This window comes from Sceloporus undulatus, chromosome 9 (genome assembly GCF_019175285.1).
Source record: "Sceloporus undulatus isolate JIND9_A2432 ecotype Alabama chromosome 9, SceUnd_v1.1, whole genome shotgun sequence".
Classification (NCBI taxonomy): Eukaryota; Metazoa; Chordata; class Lepidosauria; order Squamata; family Phrynosomatidae; genus Sceloporus; species Sceloporus undulatus.
This window is the reverse complement of record NC_056530.1, coordinates 864,493-891,897: the sequence shown is the minus strand read 5'-3', so window position 1 is coordinate 891,897 and position 27,405 is coordinate 864,493. Positions and strand designations below refer to the sequence as shown.

At 41.6% G+C, this 27,405-nt stretch overlaps 1 protein-coding gene and 1 long non-coding RNA gene across 6 annotated transcripts in view; one reads left to right on the top strand and one right to left on the bottom strand.

The window, feature by feature from the left end:
• Positions 1-638: 638 nt before the first annotated feature.
• On the bottom strand, positions 639-21,547 carry KDF1 (keratinocyte differentiation factor 1). Of its 5 annotated transcripts, XM_042440708.1 has the most exons (9): positions 20,817-21,547; positions 19,245-20,645; positions 14,480-14,588; positions 13,010-13,073; positions 12,077-12,140; positions 11,906-11,972; positions 8,886-9,978; positions 7,242-7,322; positions 639-3,599 (listed from the first exon to the last, which is right to left on the bottom strand). In XM_042440708.1, the coding sequence occupies exons 7-9, from the start codon at positions 9,955-9,957 to the stop codon at positions 3,517-3,519; spliced, it is 1,236 nt and encodes a 411-aa protein (XP_042296642.1). In that variant the 5' UTR covers positions 9,958-9,978; positions 11,906-11,972; positions 12,077-12,140; positions 13,010-13,073; positions 14,480-14,588; positions 19,245-20,645; positions 20,817-21,547; the 3' UTR covers positions 639-3,516. The 5 variants fall into 5 exon arrangements, with proteins under 5 accessions (XP_042296642.1, XP_042296643.1, XP_042296641.1 ...); XM_042440709.1 differs by lacking the exons at positions 13,010-13,073; positions 14,480-14,588 and having other exon boundaries at positions 19,245-19,366; positions 20,536-20,645; XM_042440707.1 differs by lacking the exons at positions 13,010-13,073; positions 14,480-14,588.
• A 4,625-nt stretch (positions 21,548-26,172) lies between these two features.
• Positions 26,173-27,405, top strand: part of LOC121915104 — a 7,020-nt gene continuing 5,787 nt past the window's right edge. The window contains exon 1 of the long non-coding RNA XR_006100647.1: positions 26,173-26,231. This is a non-coding gene — a long non-coding RNA (uncharacterized LOC121915104). The remainder of the gene's footprint in view (positions 26,232-27,405) is intronic.

The following is a 27,405-nucleotide window of genomic DNA, read 5'->3' as shown; positions in this document are numbered from 1 at the left end:
CTACTGGGGAGATGGTTTCTCAGCATGCCTCTGAACATCGGTTTGCTGGGAACACAAGCTGGAGGATGCTATTATGCCTGTGGAGTTTCCAGAGGCTTCTGGCTGGCCATTGTGAGAAACAACAGTTCTGATATAGCATGACTGTTCTTGTCAGAGCCTGGAAAAGTTATTTGATAACTCCCAGGATCTACAGCCAACAAGGCCAGCTCTTCTTGATATGCATTCTGATTTATGGAAATCCTATCACAGGTTTTTTGTGATATGAGTCCAAGGAGATGTGCCATTGTCTTCCCTTGAGCATGAGAGAGTGACTTGCCCAAGGCAACTTGCGGGGTTTCCATGACTGAGCAGGGATTAGAACTGAGGCCTCCCAGAGTCCTACTCAAACCACCACACATCAGTTTCTCTCTCTAGCATGGCCAGTACTACTTAATTTTAACAAGCAGAGAGCAGCCTTTCCTTCAGTGAAGCACTCATTTAGTTTCCCACATGTCTCCTAAAAAAGAGACTACCGTAGTTACAGTAGTTCAGGCAGAATAAACAGTACTGGACTAGACAAAGCAATTTTCTGATTCAGCTAAGGCACATTCACGTGGTGCACTTTTTCTCTTGCCCTTTAGAAAAAACACACATTCAAATACATGTTTCAGATTTTATTTCCAAATGTAGCCAGAAGCAGTCATTATACTACTCTGTAAAAGTGATGTTTTTATTTACAAAAGGCAGAGTATTCACTCTTTCTTAACTGCTGCCTCCTCCTCCTCCTTTAGATTAGTCCCTTTGTACAAATGGAAGAGAGCAAGCTTTGTAGAAACATAAAGAGTTTTGTTTTTAAACAAAAAGGGCTAATTTCCTCATTCTAAAAAAAATGCCAAAGCACAAGAGGAATCAAAGTTACCTAAGATTCAGTAATAGCCACCATGCCCTACATTTCTAAACCATTCCTCCAGACAGGCCAAGGTTCATATGAGACATAAAAGTGCAGAAGTGAGGCAACAAGGGACATTTCAATTGGCACATTAGAAAAAAAAAAGCAGCACAGGTTTATCACCATGTCTCCCATTGTGTTAGTCACAATTTAGAGTGCGCATTTAAAGACAAAAATTACACACCAAGAGTGGTCAAGATTGAGTTCAGAATGAATAAATGGCCAGTGACCCAAAGGATATCAGTTGTACAAAGGAACATGGCAAGCTAAGGATTTCTTTTCTGCCCCAGGCAAGGGAAGAATACAGAGCCACCTGGCAGGCTTCATGGGCTGGAAGGTGGGAAAAAAGGAGTAAGATGGAGTTTGCCTGTGTTGATCTTTTAGTTTGAGTGGCAATTGGGATGGGTGGGATATGTTCTTCCTACTTTGTGTATGAGTGCATGCAGGCATACATACCCTCATCCCCCTCAATGATCTGCAAATTTATTGGGCTCTGGGATTGTGGCCACCATTTCTATAGCCACCACCACATTAATTCAGATCAAATGTTGCAGCCAAATAGGACCTGATTAGGAAAGCAGGATCTGAAAAAGCCACATTGTTGCCCATGAGCTCAGGTGTATTGATGGGAGTTGATCAAGGTGTGGTGCCCTGGACCCTGTGGCAGCATGTCTAGTGACAACTTGGGTCTCTCCCTTTCCCACAGCTGGAACTGTGAGTTGCGAGTCTTAAAGCAAATTTCTTGCATTTGGAAGGGAGTATGTCCCCATGAAACAAGAATCCAGTGTTAAAACTTTACCTTGCATTGTTATATCTACAATATACACAATTGGTCCTGTTAGGATTCATTCTAACTTTCTCTTAAGTTGAAGCAATTCTGCTGCTCAAGCAAAGACAAGGATACAACTCTAGAGATGACTCTAACTGTACAATGGTAGAAGGTTATGTCCAGATGTTGGTGAAAGTACCCACACCAGTGGTAGGACAATTCTATTTACATCACAGTCCCTTTTGCAACTTTTAAGGGGAAGCAAAATAGAGCTGAAGCATTACACTGAAAGCATAGCTTTCATGAAAACTGTACTCTCTCGGGAGCTATCTGACACATCTGAACTACAAATTTAAAACCAGTTTCAAACTTTTTAACTTGCTTTCAGCCAAGCAACCTTGGGTATTTCAGTTTTGCAGATGAATATCCCCAAAAGGGTTGCCTTAAACTACTGTTCCTATTGTTCTTCAAGAGGAGATAAAACGAATTAGTCTGAAACCAATTTGCCTCTGTAGATATACAGCAAATTCCTATCCATCTCCCTCAAAGTCCTTGTTCCTCTCTAATAGCCAAAACTTATCAGGGAGAGTTTCTCAATGGCATTCTTGAGCTTGGCAATTACAATGAAAACTATGATTTGCTTGGTTATAAACCAGCTTATCTTACTTGCCAAGAATTAACTCTGGAAAGGAAGGGAGGGATAAGATTAGTGAAAAGAGGAACTGACATATTTCATTTGAAGCAACATCCCATGGTATTCAACTGCAACCCACAGACCATCTATTCTGGTTCAGCCTCACTGTTTTCAATAGGACTACTAAAGAACAATTTGCTCAATTCCAACTTTGATTCCTGACTCTAAAAGACGGTTGGCAGTTAACTGAAACATTGTTCTTACAATCAGCCAACAATCCACACAAACTCAGATCTTGGCCAGCATGTTTGCAACTAATGTCAACTGGCTTGAGTTAACATAGCTTGAAACTTCTGGAAGATCATCCCAAATAACATGTTGCCTGAAGACTCTTTGTTATTGCATGCTGTCAAGGCACTTTTAGGTTAAAACATGGCATGCAGCCATAGAAACCAGCCCTCCAAATCTTCATGTACCATCAAATGGACAAGCACCATCAGAAAAACTAAAGTCAAAATGTGGAATCTTGCATGGCAAGAGTATTCATGTCCTTTGGCTTTTGCATCTGGAATGATCACATAGAAGAACATGTGTAAAAAGCCATAATTGCTATTCACAGTGAATAATTGCTAAACACAGTGAACATCCCTAGTGCTGACAGATGAAGGTTATCCCCCCAAAAAACAAAGGCACCAAGTGGACATCTGAAGGCACATTTTCAGCAAATTGAACTTGGAAAATTGCAACAGTCCTTAGAAGGCAAAATGGATTGCTCCTACTGTACAGGCTGTTATCCTTTGCCTGCTCCAGTGGGTCCTTGATATTCACTAAGGTTTAGTTCCAGGATCCCCACGAATACCAAAATCCATGGATGCTCAAGTCACATTAAATATAACGACATAGTAAAATGGTGTCCATTATATAAGATGGCAAAATCACGGTTTGCTTTTTGGAATTCATAATTTTTTCAAGCCATGAATGGTTGAATCTGTGGATAATGAATCTGTGGATATGGATGTATTTTCCTTCTAGACCTGTTTGTCAGGGCCTCTCAAAACTTAAGTTAAAATGAGGCAAGATGATCTTTAAGATCAAACCAATAAGCGGGACTGTTCTTGTCGTTCATAAAACAGGAACTCGCCCCAATGGATTTGTTGCCCACTGATGTTCCTAAGGTCCATCTTCTCAGCAATATGCTTTAAGTAGAGGAGCTCCAGAAGAATCTGTCTCTGTGTCTTGGTAAGAAGAGCCTCTGCTCAATGGAGAACCTGGGGATAGAGAAGGGGAGAATTTTTTTAAAAGCTCACAATGAACTATACACACTGCACCAAAGCCTGGGAATACATATACAGTACGTATATTAGCTGGACTATTATACTGTAATCAGATATATTTTATTATCTGCTCTGATATGTTCAAATTCTGTGTAATAAAATAAAATAAATGGGACAATTCAGGAACAAGTGGTGCAAACTTGCTTTGGTTTACATTCTTTTAAGACACTGCAATATGAAGCCAATTGTTATACAATAGCTCTCCTCAATATGACACCCTCAAGAGGAGAGAAATTTTGTAGTACATTTGAGACTAACTGAAAGAAAGAAGCCAGCAGCATGAGTTTCATAGCCTAGAGGAGTTAGAATACAATGGCAAGGCTGGCTGAGAATGGTAGGAGTTTAGTCCACCAGATTTGAAGGTCACCCTTTCAGGAAAGTGCATTATAAAGTGCACACATGGTTAGACTTTAAACCTCCTTGTTGCAGCAATGAAATTAATAAATAAAATAAAATAATGCTTGAGATAAATAAAAATAAATTAACAATACTAGATCACCCTCTCTATACACTGTGATTAATAAGTATTTGAAATGGCACAAACTGACAGGCTTGGTCTGTCAAAATATTGATGAAACACCACCAATAGCATTTTTTTCCTTCCAAAAGAGGTCTCCATTTTTAATTTACTGTACTCAAAACTCATGGTGTAAAAAACAGGATCTGTCTGTATCAATGCAAAAATGTTTTAAAATCATTCTTTAAAAAATAAAACTTGTTTCTGCTTGCCAGAGAGAGGAGCACTAAAGCCTAACAGACTACAGAGGTCATTCTGCTAAGGTTTTACTGCATGTTTTTAAGTGTCTCTTTGTACTAGCAGAAAAAGCTAGTTCCTCACTTGACAAACAAATGAAGGCCAACATTCTCCACCAAATCCCATGCTCACACTTGTGGAGTTGTGGATGTATGGAAGACCCAATGCCATGTTTATACCTATCCCAAGATTTTACATAAAAACATAGAACTTCACCCAACCATTCTTGAATTACGCTTAAAGAATGTGGCTTGACTATGAGCTATTTTAGATGCTATTAAATTTGGTTAGAGTTATAAATCCCTAACACATAAGGCACATCAGCGATCCTCCTCCATGTGGCACTCACTTCAACCCTAAGAACAGGAGGCAGATGGGGAAAAAAAGGAAGAGGAGAACCACAGAAGAGGTGGCATCTTTTTAAAGCAGGGGTAAGCAGCAGGTAAATTGGCAGGTACTAATAGATGCCTGGGTAACTCACAGTAGAGTGGGATGACTATCTGACTCTCAACTGTTTATAACAGTTGCAAAAATAATATGACTTCTACCACTTAACCCAAACTGCTAAAATAAAATGTGTGCGGTAACACCGAGTAGATTTTTATGTGAAAGGACTGTGAGCTCAATTCAGATTCAGAACTCATTTTTAGGTTCATGATGTGCTTACAGGAGCCTTGATATTTAGAGTACTGTATGTCTTTTGTACTTGGCTCTGGTTGGTGGATCTTGGGCTCTAGAAATAAAATAAAACTGTCATCCCATTTTCTGGTTTAAAGACATACTTCCTCTTAATTCTAGGTGTATGTCATTGACCTAGAATTTCACACCTGATTCAGGCAGAGGGACCTTAAAAAACAACAACATAGAATCATAGAATTGGAAGAGACCACAAGTAGATCCCACTGTGTTAACATTTGCCTACCCCTGTTTTAAAGTACCTTGGAAAAGGGAAGAAAATGTATTTCTGAAAAGGCAAGGGGTTCAGGTACATGGCAATGCCCTATAATCCAATGCAAGCAGCCGAGCCTACTCAAAATCTGCAGCCATGAGGGCTAGAACCTGCCTTTGAGCAAGAACAAGGAACCTTGAGATTCTTTGCATCCCACTTAACCTAGCATTTAAAATTACAGTCTGACCTAGGCAGTATAACCATGACTATTCAAGATTTCCAAAGGCCTCCCTTACCTCACCCAGGCACTCTGCTTTTATGGGAACGGATATTATAGGACAGAGTTCAGAATCTGAAGAATCTCAGTTGGCCTTTTAAAAACAAGAGCAAGTTCCTAGCCCTTAAGGCTGTGCAAAGAGGCTTGAAAATGTACACAGGTAACTAAGAAACCTCAGAAGCCAGCAGAGTATTGGAGCACCATTTCCAGCAGCCCAAGAGCAGAGCTTCCATACCTTGTATAGTGCTTTGCCTCTCTCCATGGCTAGCAGAAAAATAACAACATTACAAAAAAGTTTTTTGCATACATCATACAGCTCAGCAAGCCCACAGTTGGAAAGGTGTATTTTATTAGGAAGGATGCTCAGGGGGCCAAGACCCTGAAAATGAAGTGTATCTAATTTATCCATTGAGAGTTTTATTTTGTTTTAGTGACATGAACATCCAAGAATTCAAATGAGTCAAACTTGCAAAACCCTGTGTAAATCTGTTTGCTAAATCTCCTTCCCTCAACTCAAGCCTCTTTCTACCCTTCATCATAAATAGCACTGAAAGAGTAAATCAATATGTAAATACAGCGGCAAAGTGGCCTACCATCTTACTGAAACGGAGGAGGCTGGGGCACAAAGTTAACAGGACATTTCCAGACTCAAGTTAAAGTGTTGGTATTAATCTCTGAAGACATAAATAGTTTGGAAACATTCTTTAAAAGGTTCTTTAAAAAGACTACCTCCACTTATATGATCTTGCCTATACATTAAGATCTTCAGTCATCCTGCTTGTGAGACTACTAGTAAGATTAGTTAGGCTGGAATGGAAAAGGAAACAGGGCCTTCTCAGTGGTGTTATCCCCTAACTGTGTTTAAACCCTTCGTCTGCTCTCCATGTTGTGGAGGGCATGTTTACAGAGGGAATATTTTCTTAAGTGCATAGGCCAGCCTTCTCTACCTGGTGTTGACCACATGGTTTGGTTTATTACTCCTATGATCCTCCCACCACTGGTCATATTAGCTAGGGTTGACTGGACTTCTAACTGAAACCAACTGGAGGGCACGGACTGGATTGGGAAAGTTGGCACAGTTTTTTCCAGTGGTGGTAAATTTCATTTAGTCAACCACGGTGAGGGGGAATGTTCATGGTTACAGCAGGCTCCCCACCACAGAGGTCCTTACAAAAGCACCGACAACAAGGCTAGGACAAACTTTGAGAGCTATTTTGAAAAAGAATGGCTACAATGACATACAGTACTGCAGTTAACCATAAATGAGCAGTAGTAGAATGATCTCTGGAACTCAGAACACCCATCTACCCACTTGGTTATGGATGGCTTCAGTGTGTCATTGCATTCATCTTTCTGCAAAATAGTTCTCTAAGCTTTGAGTTGGAAACTGTGGGCAAACCCCTGTTCTCTCATTTCAAACAATGAAACACTGTGTAACCTGAACACTTAAATAGAGCCCATGCAGTTATTTCACATACAAATGAAGTTAATACCTTAGTAACAATCAGTACTGTCCTGGAACAATCTTCCTAATTAGTTCTGTTAGGAGCATTTTCAGATCACTCTAAGATGGTGCTGGGAAAGCTAGGGTCTGAGTACTGTACTGCAGAACAAAACATAACCACTAATAAGGTTCAGTTTGTTAAGGAAGCTTACCTGCAGCACTATAAAGCCCATGCCTCATGTTCCTGGCTTTCACATCTGCTGTGGTTTCTACAGATATCTGAACAGATAAATCTGGAAAATGGGTAACAAAAATGTTGGCATTTGAAGGCACACAGAGTTTCTTTACATATTTTAGTGTGATTGATACAGTTTGATACAGCACACAAACAACACCAACGAAGACAGCAAATACATTTTTGCAATACACATTTCATACAGATTCACTCTTAAATGGGAATTGTAGTCAATTACCACTCCCTGGCAATCTTATTTGGTAGAGAAACCAAGCTTGCTTGGCTTTAGTGAGGAGGATTATGCTAAATTTTGAGGTGCAGGCATTCATGACAGCCATGCCCCCAAGGAAAATCCAAAAATGCAGGCAGCTGTCTTGATCCATATCAAACCAGTTCTAGCACTTTTCATCTCTGCTAGAAGTAGATCATTTGTAAACCTAATAGGACTTAATTGTTCGTTCAGGAATCAAGCATTCCAACTTACTTTACATTACAAGCGGAGTAGTGCCCAAGATTATACAGATGCTGCTACTGGGGAAAAAATCCATTCCCCCATACTCCTATGAAGGCTATGTTCAGGGAGAATGGTCAATCTAGAAACAGCGGGCAGATAAAATCATCAATCCTGTTATTCAAAGGGTTTCAGCACTCTGGTCTTGTCAACCCAAGCTCCATTACTCTTAATATGTGAATCAGCGAAGAGGGAAGCCATGTTCTATGAAAGGTGAACCTTTATGTGAGCAAAACCCATACTTACTTCATTTTGTTTCCTACCCATATTGCAGAAATAAAGCATAGAGTTATCATCTTGATCTCACTCCTCCATCCCATTGCTATTTGGTTTAAAATAAAGAACCATGGGAGAGCATATTAGATCTCTTGTGCCATCTCTAGTTTGGTCCCCTAAGAAGTTCAACAATAGCTATTGTTTTTGTATTTACAAATCTTACTTCAACAGGGAGGTGTGCAGACCTACTTTGTAAACATCATTTACCTATTGACTTTGGTGTTAAAGTTTAAAATAACTGCACTTACATTGGGAAGTACGCTATTTTCTTGCCACTGTGTGGAAAAAGATGACTGCAGAATCTCTGACCTTGAATATAACTTAATTTTTTTTACTGGCCAAGTCTCCTCTTTAAATGGGGTCTACAAAATTTTCTATTGTGAAATCTTTTACTATAAGAGAATCTTTGGGACCAGCCTACATATAACAGACTTTGCAATATAGCACCCTGCTTGAGAATTAAGCACAGAGATTTGTTTCCTCAATTAAACTGTCCCCAGGCAAGTGGAGCCTTGCTCAGTTTGCATCTTGGAAAAAAAGGTCTGTTCCATTCTGCAGTCCAGGAAAGGGGCGATAGTTTTCTTGTTTGTATACAATCAAGGCATCCATTGCAGAATTGCAATAAATAGGAATCAAACAGTTCTGGAATACGAAATGACGCACCTGCAGAAGAATCGGGCACACTGGGTCAGGGACAGCCATGGCACAGATGGTAAAATATGGCATCGCATACATGGTTAGCCATCCAACCCCTTGATCATTTTGGCAACCTCTCTTCTGTAGCATTCTCTTTTTCCCACTTGTTCCCGACATGGAGTGGAGGATCATACGTACCTTCTTCACTAGTGAGCACAGATGCCAACATAGTCTCATTGCCGCTGTCAGGTGGGTTGCCCCGGTTGCCATTCTCTTCCTGACTCGGGAGAGTGGGGACAGAGATACGAGGCCGGACCCGGCTTTTGCGTGTGCTGATGCGAATGATCCCCCGAACCAGCCTACACTCAGCATCCTGTTCGTCCAGGTGATAGTCCTGAGTGATGCTGTTGATGAGGTCAGAGATCTTGTTGGTCTTTTCCAGGAAGACCGTGTCTGAGGTACACTTGGCCAATTCATCAATTTGGTGGACACTGAAAAGCTCGGTCAGTTTCTTGAAAATCAAGACATCGATCTCCCTACTGGACATGGAGCTGTTCAGCTCACCAAATTCGAGATCTGATTCATGGAAGGAATAATGTTCCTCAGAGCTTCGATGGCTACTGGGAGGATGCTGCTTTTCTAGGTTGGTCCAGGGACTCTTTTCTGGCAGAGGCTCCTTGTAACAGGAGTCAGTGTCTGTGTGAGAGCCAGGGCTCCGGTTCGGAAAAACTGGGATCCCTTTCAGTTTCACATCTGGGTAGCTGAAACTGCTGCCCACTGTGCTCTTTTTGGTGTGACTCCCATTCTTTTCGGTGGGAGAATTACTGGTTGGGCTGTTTGGTGAGCGTCCATTGCACTCGCGATTCTTGACATCATCTGTCAAGGCCTCATTGTACGGGTATGGGATTTGGGGCCTGCAGTCCTTGAAGCAGCCCCCACAAGTCACAATACAGCAGAAGATTGCTTTGTACGCACTCCAAGCACGAGAAAGGCTGGGGCAGCACACAGACTGGGGATCCTCTGCAGTGCCAGAGATAAAGGTGGTTGTTTCTCCCTCCCTCCCATTGCTGTCTTTGGGATCAGCTTTACAGTTCTTTCTATCCCGTGCTGTCTTGCGGGTCAGCTTGAGCTCTGGTGTGGAGCCACTGAACACCTCCAGGTTGATGTTGTTCCCCCTGGGTGTAATGATCTTTGGAGAGACGGCCACATCTTCATGGGGCTGGTGGCAGTCACTTAGATTTTGGCGATGCACTTGTCTTCTTCCAAGCATGACTTGCCACCCTTTAAACTCCTGAGGTTGGAATGGGGAAACACAAAGACACACATTCTCTCTGAATAGCAGCACCAGAAGAGAAAGAGATCAAAAACTAGATCAAGATTTTTATTTACAGTAAAGGTTCTTTCTGTTCTGTGTTACTTGTGCTCTACAATACCTGTTGTACACAAAGTCACGCAAAACAGAGAGAATCACATGTGGGCCAAAGAGATGCAGGGAACAAATTCCTAGCAAGGCTTGGGAAATATTGTCAGTACATCCACTATCATATTCTGAATCCTGACATTTCTTTGACACATAACCTACTCTCTCTTCCATGTGTGATTTTTGTAGAGCTTGGGAAAGTCTTTCTGGACTACAATTTGTATGGCTAATGATCAGGATGATTAGAGGATTGTGAGAGTTGTAATCCAGAAAAGTAACTTTTCTATACTACAGACTTTTGTGCAGATACATCTCCCACTGAAAGGAAGGATCCATCGGGAGAGGTGGGAAGATATAAATAAAAACTATTATTATTATTATTATTATTATTATTATTATTAAGGCACCTTTGGCCTACCATCATTACACATTGGAAAACTCTCTTCAACAGGCAAAGTGTTATCGATTTGTTTTGCCTAGCTCACTGTGCCTTGATCATGGCCTAAGGGCAACTGTTAGTCCTAATCATACCAAACCCAATGAAACAATGGAACATACATACGTAAGTGTTGATTTAACAAGTTTCCATTGATTCAATCAATTTGAGCCAACTGGGATCAATGATTGAATTTGGGCCCTGTTGTCTTTGCTACTCTCTGTCCCAGGTTATAGTCTACCATTGCTACACAGGGACTGTTAAATTTCTAACGACTGCCTTCAAGCACTGGCCATGAACCTCACTCTCTCATCCTACAATACTACATATAGGTGTCAGATGACATCAAAATGTGTAGCACCTAAAAGACTTCAGTTGTGGCAGAAATGATCTGTTAATGGATTTGCCTAGCACAAACTGGTGCATCCTTTTGATTCCAAGTGAAAACCTATTTTAATTTGCACAGCTATTTAAGAACATAACAGATCTTTTGAATTGTATTTTGTAAATGCTAGGTCACAGTTTGAAGATCTACAATTCTATGAAGCTCTTAATTATGTTTGATTTTAATTTGTTAATTGCGCACTGGTTTTTAATTTTTTTGTACACTCCCCTAAAATCCTTTTTGGTATGACAGCTGCAATAGTGATCGCAAAACCCCTGTAAATAAAGTAACATTTTGGCCCCATACAGACAGGCCAAAATAAATCTGCTTCAGGTCACTTTGGAGGTATGCTGTTTAAATGATGCATGCCTCCTAAGAGTCCGGAAGCAGCACTAAAGCCACAATCCAGTCCTAAGTACTGGAACACAGCTCTGGCGCAGCTTCCAGACTCTTATGACGCATGCATCATTTAAACAGCATACCTCCAAAGTGACCCGAAGCAGCTTTATTTTGGCAGTCTGTATGGGGCCGTTGTCAATTTTGACTTTTTTAAACCTACAAAGTGGTCAAAATAGCTCAGAATAACTCACAGGTGCCCAGCCTCATAAAACCTCATAAATAAGCTGAGAAATGACCAAAATGTTGCCCAGAAGTGATGCAACATCACTTCTGGTGCACCGAAACTCAGTAGTAGGTCAAGGGATGGTCATAATGGTGAAAACTGCCCCCCTTCCCATTTGGTTGCCCCACTTTTGGTAAAATGTCAGGGAAGTGTGCCAGTGATAGGTGGGTCTGCATCTGGAAGTAGGCAAGGGATACCTCATTGCTGGTATGTGACCCCAACATGATAACCACCACAGTTCCTATGTTAGGCCTGAGGACCCCATCGCTGACATATAAACAACTTCATTGTGCTCCACTCCATCCCTTGCTTTGTCTCATCTCATTCACAAAGTCCTGTATTTTGAATGATTTACCTTCTGTTTTGCCTTCTTTGGGATTATGTGAGACCCTAAACTGTTGCTTCATCCATTTCAGAAGATCCTATGCTCAGAGACAAAAAAAAGAGAGTTTAACAGTAAATTGATTCAGAGGAGGATATTGAACAGATAAAGCCATCAGATATTTAGGAAGAGCTATCAGCCTACCTGGCATTTACTAACATTACACAGATCAAAGGTGGCAGGCCCCTGTTTCCAAGGAGTTTAAAGTCTAAAACAGACAACAGGGAATACAAGAGAGATATGGAGAGACAAAGGTTTAATTCAAAAGTTCAAGCATTATCCTTCACATTTTTAATAGTTACCTCTGCATCTTGACTTTCCTCTTGTAGACTCAAGGTGACATAATGGCTTTTTCCCTTCCATTTTTATCTTTACAACAATCCTGTGTGATCGGTCAGGCTGAGACAGTGACTAGCCTAAGCTTAACCAGCGAGGTTCACAGCTGAGTGGGGATATTAGACTTGCTCTCTGGCATTCTGATAGCAGAACACTATATTGGCTCACCTACATTTTAGAATGTATGTATCCCAAAAAGGTAGGTAAAAATTAGTGTTGGACAAATGCAGTTACAGATGAGGATGAAAGGTAGGGTAACTGTCTTATAGTGGATGTTTCTCTATTTTGAAGGGCTCTCTCACAGGACAATGTGTGTTTCTTTTTAGCAGCGATGTATAAGTGCCCAAACCTAAGATAGAAAAAGAAAAATATCACTAATGAAAAGGGATTTTAATCCTTGTAGGAGGGATTTAAAGGAAGAAAAAAACGCTGCACCACTCAGGGAATGCAGGTTCAAAATATTTTGCTGCACAAACTAGAACAGCAAATAGACTCCACTCTAAGTCCTAGTGACTGCAGCAGCACCAAAAGCTAGTTAATTTATTCTGGTACTTGAGGCCAAAAATCCCACAAGGGCTGCTTTCTAGCAGTAAAGATACAACTGTCCTTTAATGACACCCAAATCAATTGCCCAAGGCAAATGCCTCACTTTATCCAATCACAGGGCTGGGCTAGATATTCATGCATAACAGTTAGGAGGCTTCAATACTTATTTGTTTAAGAAAAAGGTTGAGAGAATACCATAAAATAATCAGTTGCTCTTTGCAGGCACAAGGAATTCCAGAGTGGTTCTGTCAGAGGTGGCCTAATGGACGAAAAAGACTTATTTTCTTTAGACCAGATTTAGGCAACTGCAGCCATCTGTACATTGTTGGACTGCAACCAATCACCTTATCAGCACAGCCCATGATGAAGGGAGTTTCAGGTTATCAAAACAGACAGCTACAGAATAACTCTTCTTTCTTTCAGTTAGTCTCAAAGGTGCTACAGGACCTCTCTACACACTGATTCTACAGACTAACCTGGCTATATCTTTGAATTCTCCCCTTCATCTAATCACTTTAAAAGACCATGAAAAAAATCAAGAGGCTTACATTTTACAAAAGACTATTCTATTGTAGGTGGATAACGTGTAATAATCAAGAAATAACAGAACAGTTCTGCCACAAGGCCAAACCATGAGTTGGTGCTGTATAAATCAGACTGATGCACTTGAGGGAAATTGACACAGTTGAGAAGTGGTTTAGGGAGCTGGGTATGCTTACTCTGGGGAAGAGAAGGTTAAGAGGTGACATGATAGCCCTGTTGAAGGGATGTCATATTGAGTCCGGAGGCTAGAGGACATGGAGCAATTGATTCAAGTTACAGGAAAAGAGATTCCACCTAATAATTAGGAAGAATGTCCTGACAGTAAGAGCTGCTGGAGAGTGGAATACACTGCCTTAGGGTGTAATAAAATATCCTGCTTTGGAGGCTTTTGAACAGAGACTGCATGGCCATCTGTCAGGAGCGCTTTGATTCTGTATTCCTGCATGACAGACAGGGGTTGGACTGGATGATTCTTGGGGTCTCTTCCAACTCTATGATTCTATTCTATGAGCACCCCATCCTTTACCTGTGAGGCATGGCTTTCCATCAAATCAGACTTGAAAGGGGGAATCAGAGAATGCCAGTATTTTCATAAGACACCTGGGCAAATATAACAGGAGTTCCTTCTTCCACAGGACTAGTCCATGACATTTTGGCACAATTTGTAGAGAAGCCTCAGACTTTATAACACTATTATATATGGGATACTAATTTTCTCCATTTAGTTTTTTTTTTATTTATACTCTCTTCCTGTTCTAATACTGATGAATTAAATCAATTTTAAAAACTTTTATTTTTTAACAGAAAGACATTTTGGCACTGGAGAGCCAGGAAACCCAGATTTTACCACTGTTTTACTTATTAATGAGAGGCATAAGTCACAGGATAAGACACAGGTCTCAATGAAATGAATGGGAGAGATCCAACAGTCGCACTCAGGAGACCCTCCTGAAGGATGGAGAGCAGACCTGATTTGCTGCTGCTTCTTTAAAAAAATGTTAAGTCACACACATTGTCTGCTGTTTAGGACAGCCATCACACCATGCCTCATATTGCATGGCTGTTTCCGTTCCTCCAGAGGTCACCAAATGTTGCAAATCTTCTTTGCCCCATAAGTCATACCTCCAGTCATACTGTGCAAAAGAGTGGCAGAACCGGATTTAGAGGCACAGAAGGCCACCACGAAAGAGTAATGTGAAGATGTTTGTATCATTTGGCCATCTCAAGGCATCTAGACAATGGAAAACAAAACAAGGACACCAACTGCTAAAAATCACATTAACAAAACCAACAAACCTAAGACTCCAATAACTTGACACACCTGGTGCAAATCCTGGAGACAGTTTAAGCAGTGCCATGGCACACTCGACCACGTGCCCACTCCCAAACATGCTCTGAAACAGCAACGATTTCACAAAATGCTTGAAGGCCAGGAAAGCCAGAGGATACAGGGTTCTTGGAGATGGGAATTTTGGAATTTGGTCTAAGTGCCAACAAAGCCATATACTATATAGTCACTCAGTTTTGACAGTAAAGAAGGACACAGAGCAGGGTCTCACATTAAGACCTAAGTGAAATGAGAATTTCTGTTCAAAGAACTAGAGATCATGGTCTTGAATAACTGATGCCTTTAACACCAAGCACTGAAGTTGCTGAAGACTTAAAGATTTTGCCAGAACTTTGAATTAACTCCAGAAACAAACTGGAAACCAACAGCATTGCTATAATATTGACATTTATATGCCCAGTTTCCAAACATTCCCCACATTGCTAAAGCCATCACGACCATGCCAGTTCCCCATCTAAAAATGCCATGCTATTTAGTTATCAATAAAGCATCAGCATATGTAGAGTGCTTCTAAGTACAGTGAGCCTGGTAAACATTATGCCAATTTTGGACATTTTCATGGCATTAGGTTGAGACTATATGGACTTCATAGAATCATCACAAACCTTTTGTACTTCCTTATCATTTACACTTTCTGCCAAGCAGCCCAGGTCATCATCATATATGAAGATTATATATCAACATATATGAAAATTTATAGAGATTATCCCATGTCATCCTCATAATCTTCTCATCAGATAAGTAAGGAGGTAAGAGAATGGCCATCTACAGAGATTCATAATGGTCATGGAGACATTTTTAACCAGTCTCCTTGCTAACAGGAACATAGGAAAGTGCCCTGTTTCCCAATGGTGATCCAATGAGTTCAGTATATCTATACCAGGGGAGGAACTGCTCAGACTCCTGGCTACTTGCATCAAGTGAGAGTTTTTGTATAGCTCCTAGAGCCCTTCAATTGCCAGAAATATATTTTTCCTTTAAAAAAAGGGGAGAAAAGAGATTTCCCCAGTGGTTGAATTCTTGGCTATAATGCAACATACTGTTTTAGCCCCCAAACCAATTTGAGAAATAAGAAGTGACTTCCCAGCTACTTCTGGTTTTGTCACAAGTGGCTGGTACACTCTTTATCAGATGGAATGGTGTTGGAAAATGGTTATTGAATCTTTTGCGGTTGCCCATCACTGATCTATACTAACAAGCAGGATTTCTTCAAAGATTCCCAACGGGGATCTAAGCACTAGTTAAACTAGAGAAACCATGGGGATATCACTACCAGTATGAAAGAATACAGAATGTTCCAGGAAGAAAGTGTTTCAGTATAGCAACCAGTGTTCTATAAAATGAGACAGCAATTCTGTAAACACTTAGCACACACCACCGAACACAAAGAGATCTACTGACATATATGCACAGGACTGTGTATCTTCATTCAGATGCATTTTTGATTATGTATATTCATTATGTACACACACAGCGAGACCTAATTCTTTATCAGCAAACTGTGACTTAAGAGTTCAGTCTGCTTGCGCTGAGTGCAAAATATTTAGTTTAAAAATGTGTCTAGCCTTCATAAATTATGCTGCTTCATATGGTTAAAACCAAAAATGCAAAAATAGGTTCTTCCTTATTGACAATATTCCTATAAGTGTATCACATGAGGCTGGAAATAAAGAAAAGAGGTAGGAAAGTTGTGACAAAAGTTGTAGCTGAAGTTGTGATCTTTTTGATCTGCAAGGGCTTTTAATAAAGGGTTTTGACACTTTCATTAACAGTCCCTAAGCTATTCACCAGCATTATTGACACACCTTCGAGCTTATTTTTACAGCCTTCAGGGCTAAAAACCTGGAGTCAAGATGTTCAGCACAGTGAACTGTACATGGATTATTAATTGCTGAGCTCTCGCAGCAATAATCGTGTTGTGGTACTACAGGTGGTTATGTGTCTTACTTTACAGAGGACAGTCCTGCATTTGAAGGGCTGTCAGAACAAAGTGTCCCTTATTTATCTGCAGGGCTATCCAACCTAAATCCAAGTTCAGCTGGAGAATAAAGAACGTATCAAGGGAAAACAGGCGCTGAAAGTTCCACAGTAACAATGTGGACTAAGCAGCTAACACACAGATCCTCAGATCACAGTCTTCCCGTCTATGGGAAAATCCAGCGTACTCCTATTTCAAATACAGTAATTACTTCTAATGTGCATTTGCATATAAAAGTGCTTATACAAATTTTATGCAAACCAGGAGCCTCTTTGTGGCTATGGTTTTCTTGGTACTACATAAGTAATAAGCCTGTGTGTCATGCATACAACACTGCTACTTGGAATCCATATGTGCAGGTTGCAAAAGCAAGGACTTGCTCTGGATACCACTGTCTTCAGAGCTAAGGCAGGAAGCTGTCCATGCATTGTTCACTTGAGCCTTTCAGGACAAAGCACAACACAAAGTGCAGAGAAGGTCCACTTTCTTTGTGCTTAGCTCTGAAGACAATCCTAATTGCACAGTTTGTTCGACACAATGCTTTAAGGACAGGCTTCCCCAATATGGCACTTTCCAGATGTGCTGAATTATAAACCCCACCATCCCCAGGCAGAAGTCAGATTGTGGCATCAGTATACATCTGGAAAGTGCCAGGCTGGGAAAGGCAATGTTAACTTCCAAAAGATCATCAATGAAGGAGCCACCAACAAAATGTGAGCAAGAGCACCAAAGTATTATAATTAACAAAACACGTTAAGCCCTTTCTGCTAACATCCCACAGTCATTTCTAATGATGATACCATGAGATATAATGCAGCTGGAGTGGGCAACCATTTAAACTGATTTGACACACTGACTGCATATTGATTTTGAATGTTAATACAATGGGATTCCTTCAAGAAATAAACAGTTTGAAGTTTGTTGGACAGAAAGGCAGCTGAGCATAGAACCTGCTGACATCAACCATTTCTAACTGACATTGTTACAGATGTAGTGATGTTCTAAAGAACATGACTACATCGTAAGACTCAAAAGCTTTGCTAGGAGAACAAGGTGTGGCTTAAGAAGTTAGGCTCAAGTCGAGGTGTCCTTGAGAATCAGAACAGTTAAGGAGTATGGCCACTAAGCAATGCAGTACAAGGAGGTGATCTCCACTACAGGCAATAAGGTCAACAGGTATGCATTGAACAAACAGAAGATCTCACTGTATGATCCCATTTGCAAATGATTCGGGAATTATCAGATCAAACCTTCCCTGCTCATTGTTATTTAGAAAAAAATTCCTTGAGGGAATTACCCGCACCCACCATGCATGCATACTCCTTGTCACTAACCTAAGACACATGCATTTTAGTATTAAATGTAATCCACCACCCAACTACCAAAGTCAATAACCAACTATTTCAAATACTTTAGAAAAGACCCCACAACTATAGCCTTTGTAAATACAATAATCAGCACTAAGCTGGTGGAGTGCATATTGACTGTTCTAGCTATCTCTTGTAGAGCTTAAACCATATATGTACAGAGGCAACATACTACATTGTCTTCATGCAGGTGAGTTACCCTGTAACATACAGTTGGCCCTTCTAATACATGGATTTTTTATACATGGATTCAAGCACCCACAGTTTGAAAATGTTCAAAAAAGTATAAATTTTAAACATCAAACCTTAATTTTCCATTTTTTATAAGGGACACTATGTCATTATATTTAATGGGACTTGAGCATCCACGGATTTTGTTATACATGGAGTATCTTGGAACCAAACCCCAGCGTATAACAAGGGTCCACTGTACTCTTCTCTCCATATCTTTCAGTCAGGGTAGTCCCAAAGGTTAGAATATTTGCTTTCTTTCAATGCACAACTAGAAGCATGGCAGTTATGCTGAATGCAAAAGTAACATTACAGAGGTGCTCTGCCCTTTAGGAAGCTGGAGAGAACAGCAGTAAACACAAGGCTTTGCTTGCAATTTAATACAAGTTGCATGCTAAGAGGAAGAGAGACTGAATGTATATGTTCAAAGGTGCTGGTAATATGGACTAAGTTGATTGAGGAAGGTTTGGTTTAAATACCCTAGAGACCACCAATGAATACCAGTTGCTGCAGGCTGTAACTCAGAGGAAGGAACCGGCAAAACCACCTCTGAGTAATTATCCTGAGCATTATTCCTTGTCTAAGGTCCAAAACCCACTGCAGAAATAACCCAGTTTGAGACCGCTTTAAACTGCCCTGGCTCAATGCTAGGGAATCCTAGGAACTGTAGTGTTGTGAGACACTTAGCTTTCGCTATCAGAGAGCTCTGGCACCTCAGTAAACTACAACTGCTAGAATTCCCTAGCACTGAACCAGGGCAGTTAAAGTGGTCTCAAACTGGATTATTTCTGCAGTGTGTTTTGGACTTAAGAAAAGGATATGAAATGCATGGGATCGCCGTAAATTATACACACAGATTGATGAAGAGGTTTTCCAAATAAAGTGGCGGTTTTTGAAGTCAATTAGACAAATTCATGAAGACGGGGCTATAAGCAGCTGCTAGTCATAATGAAGATACGTTACCTTCAGTCTAAGTCTGTATGCTGGGTAGAAGGCTGCCTTGCTTGGGGGATTCCCAAAGGCATGTGGTTGGTCACAGTAGGAGCAGAAAGCTGACCAAGATGGGCCTTTGCTGGACTGTAGAACTATAGACATGGAGACAGCACTGCATTGGATTAGCTGAACTTCCAGATCTGAAACATCAGTAAACCTCTGAGCTGAAGATGCAGTCTTGACCCTCCCTACTCAGGAGTAACCCCAGTGAAATCAATAGAGCTTCCAGTCATCCTGTCTGGAAAAGGCGGGAGGCAGTCAGGTTCTGCCATTGGGATCCAAGGTCCAAAACACACTGCAGAAATAATCCAGTTTCAAATCACTTTACATGGGGAATCCTGGGAGCTGTAGTTTGCTGTGACACAGACCTCCCTCACAGAGGAGCCTAAATGCCTCACCAAACTACAGTTCCCAGGATTCCCTAATAGCACTGAGCCAGGGCAGTTAAAGCGGCCTCAAAGTGGACTATTTCTACAGTGTGTTTTGGACCTAAAACCACTTACATTCCCACAATCAAAGCTTTTTTAAAACAGTTCCCTGTATGATTTACCCAAAAGCAACATCTCCCACAAACACAAGCAAACCTCTGACAAGGTAAGTGGCACCTGACCTGAAAATCATTATTTCCTTGGCTTTTCATACAAGGAAAAGCAAAACTGAACCGCAGCTTTGATTTTAAAAAGTGATTTAAATACTTCTATATTTTACTGTCCTATTCTGTCCTTTGTGCTTTTCTCCTTCTTGTTTGATGCACTGTTGTTTTGTTTTCTATATTTGTAAATGCCAATTAAAAAGGATTATCTGTAACGCAGCTTTGATTAAAAAGAAAGTGGGAATAAACTATTTCCCCCTATATTTTGTTACCTTTATTCTTTCCTTTGGATTCTCCCTTTCTGGTTTTATGTACTGTTAATATTATTAATAATAATAATAATAATAATAATAATAATAATATCTCTTCCTACTTTTTGTTGTTGTTACCTTTTCTCTATTCTTTTCCTGGGCCTCTCCCCTTCCTTGTTTTATGTACTGTTGCTCTTTCATTTTATACACTTGGAAAGCTTCAATAATAACAATAACAATAATAAATAGCATTACCTGTCATGCAGCTCTGAGGCAAAGAAAACGAGGGGGATTTCCCCCCCTCTCCTTTTTGTTACCTTTCTCCTTTTCTGGGGTTCCCTCTTTCTTGTTTTATGTACAGTTTATGTACTTTAATAATAGTAGTAATAATAACAACAACAATAATAAACTGTATTACCTGTCCTGCAGTTCTGATGGAAAAGAAACTGAGGGGGGAAACGACCACCTTTCCCTACTTCTTCTTCCCTTTCTCCTTCCCTTGGGTCCCTCTCCTTCTTGGCTTATGTACTGTGGATGATAATGGTAATCAAGGGAGCTTGTTACCTGTGAGGCAGAAGGCCAGGTCTTGCTGAAGGGGCTCCTTCTTCCTTGGCTGGAGAGTCTCTGCCGGGGGTCTGTCTGCCCTTCCGGATCCTCAGCGCCACAAACGGCCCCCCTCCGGCCCCGCCTTAGCCTTACCTGCCCAGCCAGGTGAACGGCGTCTCCGGCTCCGCCCTCACCTGGGCCCCAGGTGAGCAAACCACGTGACGTGACGCTACGGAAAGCCCGGGAGGACGCGCTTCCGCGGAAGGCAAAGCAACACGCGCAAAAAAACTCACTCCTCCTCCCTGAAGGTTCGATTCGAACGCCACTCTCAGGGATTGGCCACGCCCCTCCCAGGTATTAGCCACGCCCCCAAGTATTAGCCACGCCCCCTCCCAAGTATCTTTCATTGCAGATTGACACTGCTTTAATAGCCGCGGCTCAAGGCTGGGGGATCCTGGGATTTGTTGTTTTGAGAGACGCTTTGGGACTGGGAGGGAAGGGTTGGAGACCTTTGGGAAACTACAAAGCCCAGGGTTCCACAGCCCTGTCCCTTTGGGATCCTAGGATTTGTAGTTTTGAGAGGCACCTTGGGGCTGGGAGGGAAGGGTTGGAGACCTTTGGGAAACTACAAAGCATGAGAGTCCATAGAGCCATCCCTGTGGGATGCTGGGATTTGTAGTATTGAGAGGCACCTTGGGAGGGAAGGTTTAGAGAACTTTATGAGTCCAAGGATTCCATAGCCCCATTCCTGTGGGATCCTGGGATTTGTATTTTGCAAAGCAATTTGGGAAGGAAGGTTTGGAGAGCTTTGTGAAACTATAAATTCCAGGATTCCATAGCCCCATTCCTGTGGGATCCTGGGATTTGTAGTTTTGCAAAGCTCCGCTCTGGGCCCCACAACAAACTCCAACTCTCAGAATTGCATAGCCTTGAGCCAGAAAGAGTTAAAGCAGGGCCAAACCGGGTTATTTCTCCAGTGTGGATTCAGCCTTGGAGCTATACTTCTACTGATGCAGCCTAGAACTGCATTGGCTTTTTTTTATCATGGGGCTTTCTTGGCAAGATGTATTCAGAAGAACAGTAATGCAGCCTCAGTTTGCCATTGCCCTCCTCTGGGGCTGAGAGAGTGTGACTGGCTGAAGGTTTCATGGGTTTCATGGCTGAGCTGAAAACTGACAGAGTCCTAAATCCAACATTCAACCCACTTCCCCATTCTCTCCATCTACCCAGCCATTTTATTCTCACAACAACCCTGCAGGGCAGGCTCAGACTCACCCAATGGACCTCTGAACATGGAAATAATAATAATAATAATAATAATAATAATAATAATAATAATAGTAATAATAATAATACATTTATTTGTACCCCACCTCTCCCAGTGGATCAAGGCGGCTTACATACATGGAACATATAACATAATATCCATAAAATCACAAAATGACATGCAATTAAAATCCTCTATCTCCTTATCCCAACTAACCCAAAAACTAAATATACAAGTTAAGGTAATAACATTAAAATCTTTAACATCTATAAAAAAACCACTTAAACAATCCATGACTGGAAAGTGTTGAAGAACTAGGCTCTGCGATTTCTTATTATGTTGATTGAAAGAAAGAATTGCTGCCTGATTGCTATATCTTTTCTTTTCTGCCTGTCCAAAATAGAAGCAATGGCTTTCATCCTTCTGATGGGTCGGCCTAGTTCATTAACCCAGGCAATAAATAGCTTTCAGATCTTTTAAATGAAGAAAGTGCCAGAAACAAGATAAGCCTTGCCTTATCAGGGAAGAAGAAATTGGGAGTCGAAGGTCTGTGTCCGCTAGATGGCAGATTGGAACTGGGTTTGCTGTTAAAGGAACACAGGTGCGAATGGCCTTACCTGTCTCAGGATGCTTTGTGAATGGTCACTATCATTTATAGATGCTTCCTTTCTTTCCGATCTTCCTACTTAATTATTTTGCCCCCCAGCACCCATGTATTTGTATGTAGAGAGGTCTTGCAGCACCTTTGAGGCTGACTGAAAGAAAGAAATGGGCAGCATGGACTTTCGTAGACTTCAGTCTACTTCCTCAGATGCATTTAGTAGACTTTAATCCATGACTTATTCACGGGTCATATCAAAATCCATAATTTTGGCCCCAAAACCTGCCCTTGACTTATACATGAAGTCAACTTATAGTCCAGTATATATGGTGATACCAGAGAATACCAGAGTAGTTTCCAGGTGGGGTAGTGAAGAGGAACATGGTATAGTCAAGTGTGTAAAGGGATTTGTAGCTCCTTTGAGACTAATTTAAAGAAAGAAACTAGTAGTATGAGCTTTCGTAGACTTTCACAGGTGCTTCTGAGGAAATCAACTCAAGTCTATGAAAGCTTATGCAACCACTGCTTTCAGGTCAGGATATGGAGTGGAGACTGCATGGTCCCTTGGTCGATGATCTCCATTTGGGCATCGACAGGGGAAGTGGGGCCCTGTTGGTGCTCTTGGACCTCTCACTTCATTACCATAGACCATGGCATCCTTCTGGAACGCCAGAGGGAACTAGAGGCACTGCTTTGCAGTGGTTCTGGTCCTACATCTCTGGAAGGTTCCAGATGGTGTCACTTGGGGACAGTTGTTTGGCCAAGAGGGAGCTCAATTCGGGCATATCTCAAGGTGCGATACTGTTTCCAATGCTATTCAACATTTACATGAAGCCACTGGGTGAGATCATCCGGAGACATGGGGCAGGGTGTTATCAATATGCTGATGACACCCAAATGTGCTTCTCCATGTCTCAGACTGCTTCGGTGACCAAGGATGGCATCTCCCCTCTGAATGACTGCCTGAAGTCAGTAATGGACTGGATGAGAGAAAATAGACTTAAACTGTATCCAAATAAAACGGAGGTACTCGCTATAGGCAATCCTAATCCGGGAATGGTGATAAGCTCTCCAGTTCTGGATGGGGTCACACTTCCCCTAAAGGACTGCGTCCGCAGCTTGGGATACTCCTGGACTCGTCGCTTCAGCTGTCATCCTAGGCGGATGCGGCAGCCAGGAGTGCCTGTTATCAGCTTCGGCTGATACGCCAGCTACGACCCTCCCTGGAACGGGAAAACCTAGAAATGATTGTACATTCACTGGTAACTTCTCGTCTCGGTTTCTGCAATGCGCTCTATATGGGGCAACCCTCATGCCACGTTCGGAAAATGCAATAGGTCCAAAATATGGCAGCCAGATTGGTGACAGGGAGTTCCAAATTTGATCCTAACCTATTTTAAATCCCTACACTGACTGCCTATTAGCTTCCGGGCACAGTATAAGGTGTTGGTCATTACCTATAAAGCCCTACATGGCTTGGGTCCAGTGTACCTGAGGGAACGCCTCCTCCCATACAATCCTTCCCGCACTCTCAGGTCCTCTGGGAAGAATCTCTTGCAGTCTAAGAAAACCAGACTGGTATTGACTTCCCAGAGGACGTTTTTTGTTGCCACTCCAAAAGTCTGGAATGACCTGCCGGAGGAGATCCGCCATATAACATCTTTGGAGGCCTTTGAGAAGGCAGTAAAAACGGATCTCTTCCGGCAGGCCTTCCCAAATTGACCCCCTTGGAATGTTTACTCTCCAGTTGGGAATTATTGTTTTTAATGCTATTTTAAGGCGGGAGAGAGAAAGGGAATTGGATTTTATATGTTTTCCTATGTTTTTACTGTGATTTGTTGTGTTTTATTTTTATTGTTCTTATGTTTGTTGTTACCCGCCTCGATCCAATACAAATAAATATCATCATCATCATCAAGGATGGAGCAAGTTTGTTTTCAGCTGCTCCAGAGACTGGGACCCAGAGCAGTGGATGCAAGCTACAGGAAAAGAGATTCCACCTCAACATTAGGAGGAACCTTCTGACAATAGCAACTGTTCGACAGGGCAACATGGTGCCTTGGCGTGTGGTGGCATCTCCTTTGGAAGTTTTTAAACAGAGGCTGGATGGCCATCTATTTGGGAGTGCTTTGACTGTGTCTTCCTACATGGCAGAACGGGGTTGGCCTGGACAGCCTTTGGGGTCTCTTTCAACTCTCCGATTCTGTGAAGACAGACCAACCGGTGTTGCAAACTCATCTTTCCTCTTTCATTGTGCATTCTTATGGTTGGGGTTCCTCTTCCCTGTCCTACTTTCCCCCTTTTAATAAACTGTCTTTGAAACCATTGAGCTGAAATTACTTGCCACTTCTAGAAGCATGAGTTGTGTCCCCCAGAGCACCTTGTTGCCTAAACTGTTTGAATCACACACGGCAATAGCAACCCTGGCTGGCTGAGCCCTCTCTTTACTTCTAAGAAAGACTCCTGAGCTGTCTGTCAGCATGGTTAATAGTTTGAGCATTGGGCTAGGACTCTGGAGACCAGGGTTTGGTCCATTTGGGGGCTAAAGAAACAAGGAAAGCTGAAATATGGGGAAGCAGGCCCAAGTCACAAAAACCCTCTTCACTTCTACTCCTCACACTGCGTTTCATGATGTCTTTTTTAAAAACTGTGATGTTCAGCTAGGGTTGTTAAATTAAGATCCACAACAAAAAGGGCATGACATGATATTATTAGGCAAGGCAGCCTTCATTGATCCGGTTGCCCTCTCCAGATGTGTTGCACTACAACATTTGTTATATCCGTGCGGTGTTTTAACTGTACTGTTTTGATGTTGTTTTTAAGTATCTTCTGTGAGCCTCCGTGGGTCTAATTTGGGAGAAAGATGGCATATAAAATAAATAAATAAATAAATAAATAATTCAACATATGGCCATATTAGATTATAGGAGTTCTGTCATAATATATATATAAGGTCCCAGGCTGGGGAAAGCTATAAAGGAGGATGGGGGCACTCTTAGAGTCCCAGAAGTTAGTCATGAAGTTGAGTGTCTTCCTTCTAGAGAGTCAGACAGGAAAAACTGATGGCCGATGATAACAATACCAATCTACTTGACAGTCTCTTCAACAATCCCTTATAATACAGGAAGAAAGGAAGGGAATGGCTATGTATGTCATCTTGACCTCACTTGAGGAAACTCGGGATAAAAAAATAGGTTGTCAAGGACCTGACTGTGGTCCTCAGTATCTCCTGAGCTGAACCCATTGCCAATGTATTTCCTTTTCGTTTCACCATTCCCCCATCCATCCCCACAGGCTCCCAAATGGACAGTCATGTTCCCTGAAGCATCTAAAGGATCAGATGCTCCATTTGAAGGCTAACTGAGGCAGGCAAAGATCCTTCTGTTGCCTTAAGTAGAGAGAATGGATTAATGAAATCCATGGATAATCAAAGGTGCAAATATGGAGGGGTGAGTGTACTTTGCTATATTGCCAATATGGCTGCCCTGTTTCCAGGGGAGATAGTTCATGTCAGCCAATGGGAGGCATGGAGGTGGAGAGACCTGATTGGCTCTGATATCCACAGTGTTCTGTTACCCAGCCAATGGGAAGAGAGACAGTGGAGAGACCTGATTGGCTACTGACTCCCACTAGGGTTCTTTCTTTTTAGCCAGGAGAGGTTCCTGGGGAGAGAAAGGGAAAGGGATTGTAGTGGAAATAGGTATAAACTGCTGGAATCCTAAACAAAAATCATAGGAAGTCAGGTTTGGGTGACTAGGGTAGGGTTGCCATAACCCGGCGGCCCCCGTGACATTCACGGTTTCGGGGGGCCCCTCCCGGTCACGGTCCGGTTTGGGCCCCCACCCGTGCCTTGTTCCCGGCTTGGGGGGGTCCGCTTCGGCCATTGCCGCTGCTGCGGCGCTGACCCATCTCCTCCTCCTCCTCCGGCTCCACCTTCCTCCTCTTCCTCGGCGGGCCGGCAAGCGCCGCTGCCACCGCGCCCCCACTGGGAGAGCTTGCGCGCTGCCCAGGCCTCAGTAGGGGCCAGTGGCAGCGCGCGCGCCTTCCCCATTCCCTCCGCGCGGCGCCTGCTCCATTCCCTCCGCGCGCGCGCCTACTCCATTCCCTCCGCGCGCGCGCCTGCACCATTCTCTCCGCGCGCACGCGTGCTTGCCCCGCTTCCCTTCCTCCCGCGCCAGGCATCCTAAGGAGGAGGAGGGAGAGAGGAGGAGGAGGAAGAGGAAGGAGCCGGAGGAAGGGTGCCTGAAGGCCAGGGCAGAATTGGGCCAGAGAAGAAGGAGGAGGAGGAGGAGAGCTGACTCAGTGGCCATTAGGTCTGCCTTGGTATTTTGGGGGTTTTAAATTATTTTTTAAAATATAAAATACTTATTTTATTTAATTTTTTTAATTTTTATTATTGCTTGTTTTTATTTTATTAATTTTTATTATTGCTTGTTTTTATTTTATTAATTTTTATTATTGCTTGTTTTTATTTTATTAATTTTTATTATTGCTTTTTTATTTTATTAATTTTTATTATTGCTTTTTTATTTTATTAATTTTTATTATGCTTGTTTTTATTTATTTTATTATTTTCTATGCTTGTTTTTATTTTATTTCATTATTTTTATTATGCTTGTTTTATTTTATTAATTTTTATTATTGCTTTTTTATTTTATTAATTTTTATTATTGCTTTTTTATTTTATTAATTTTTATTATTGCTTGTTTTTATTTTATTTTATTAATTTTATTATTGCTTGTTTTTATTTTATTTCATTAATTTTATTATTGCTTGTTTTTATTTTATTTTATTTTTATTATTGCTTGTTTTTATTTTATTTTATTAATTTTTATTATTGCTTGTTTTTATTTTATTTTATTAATTTTTATTAT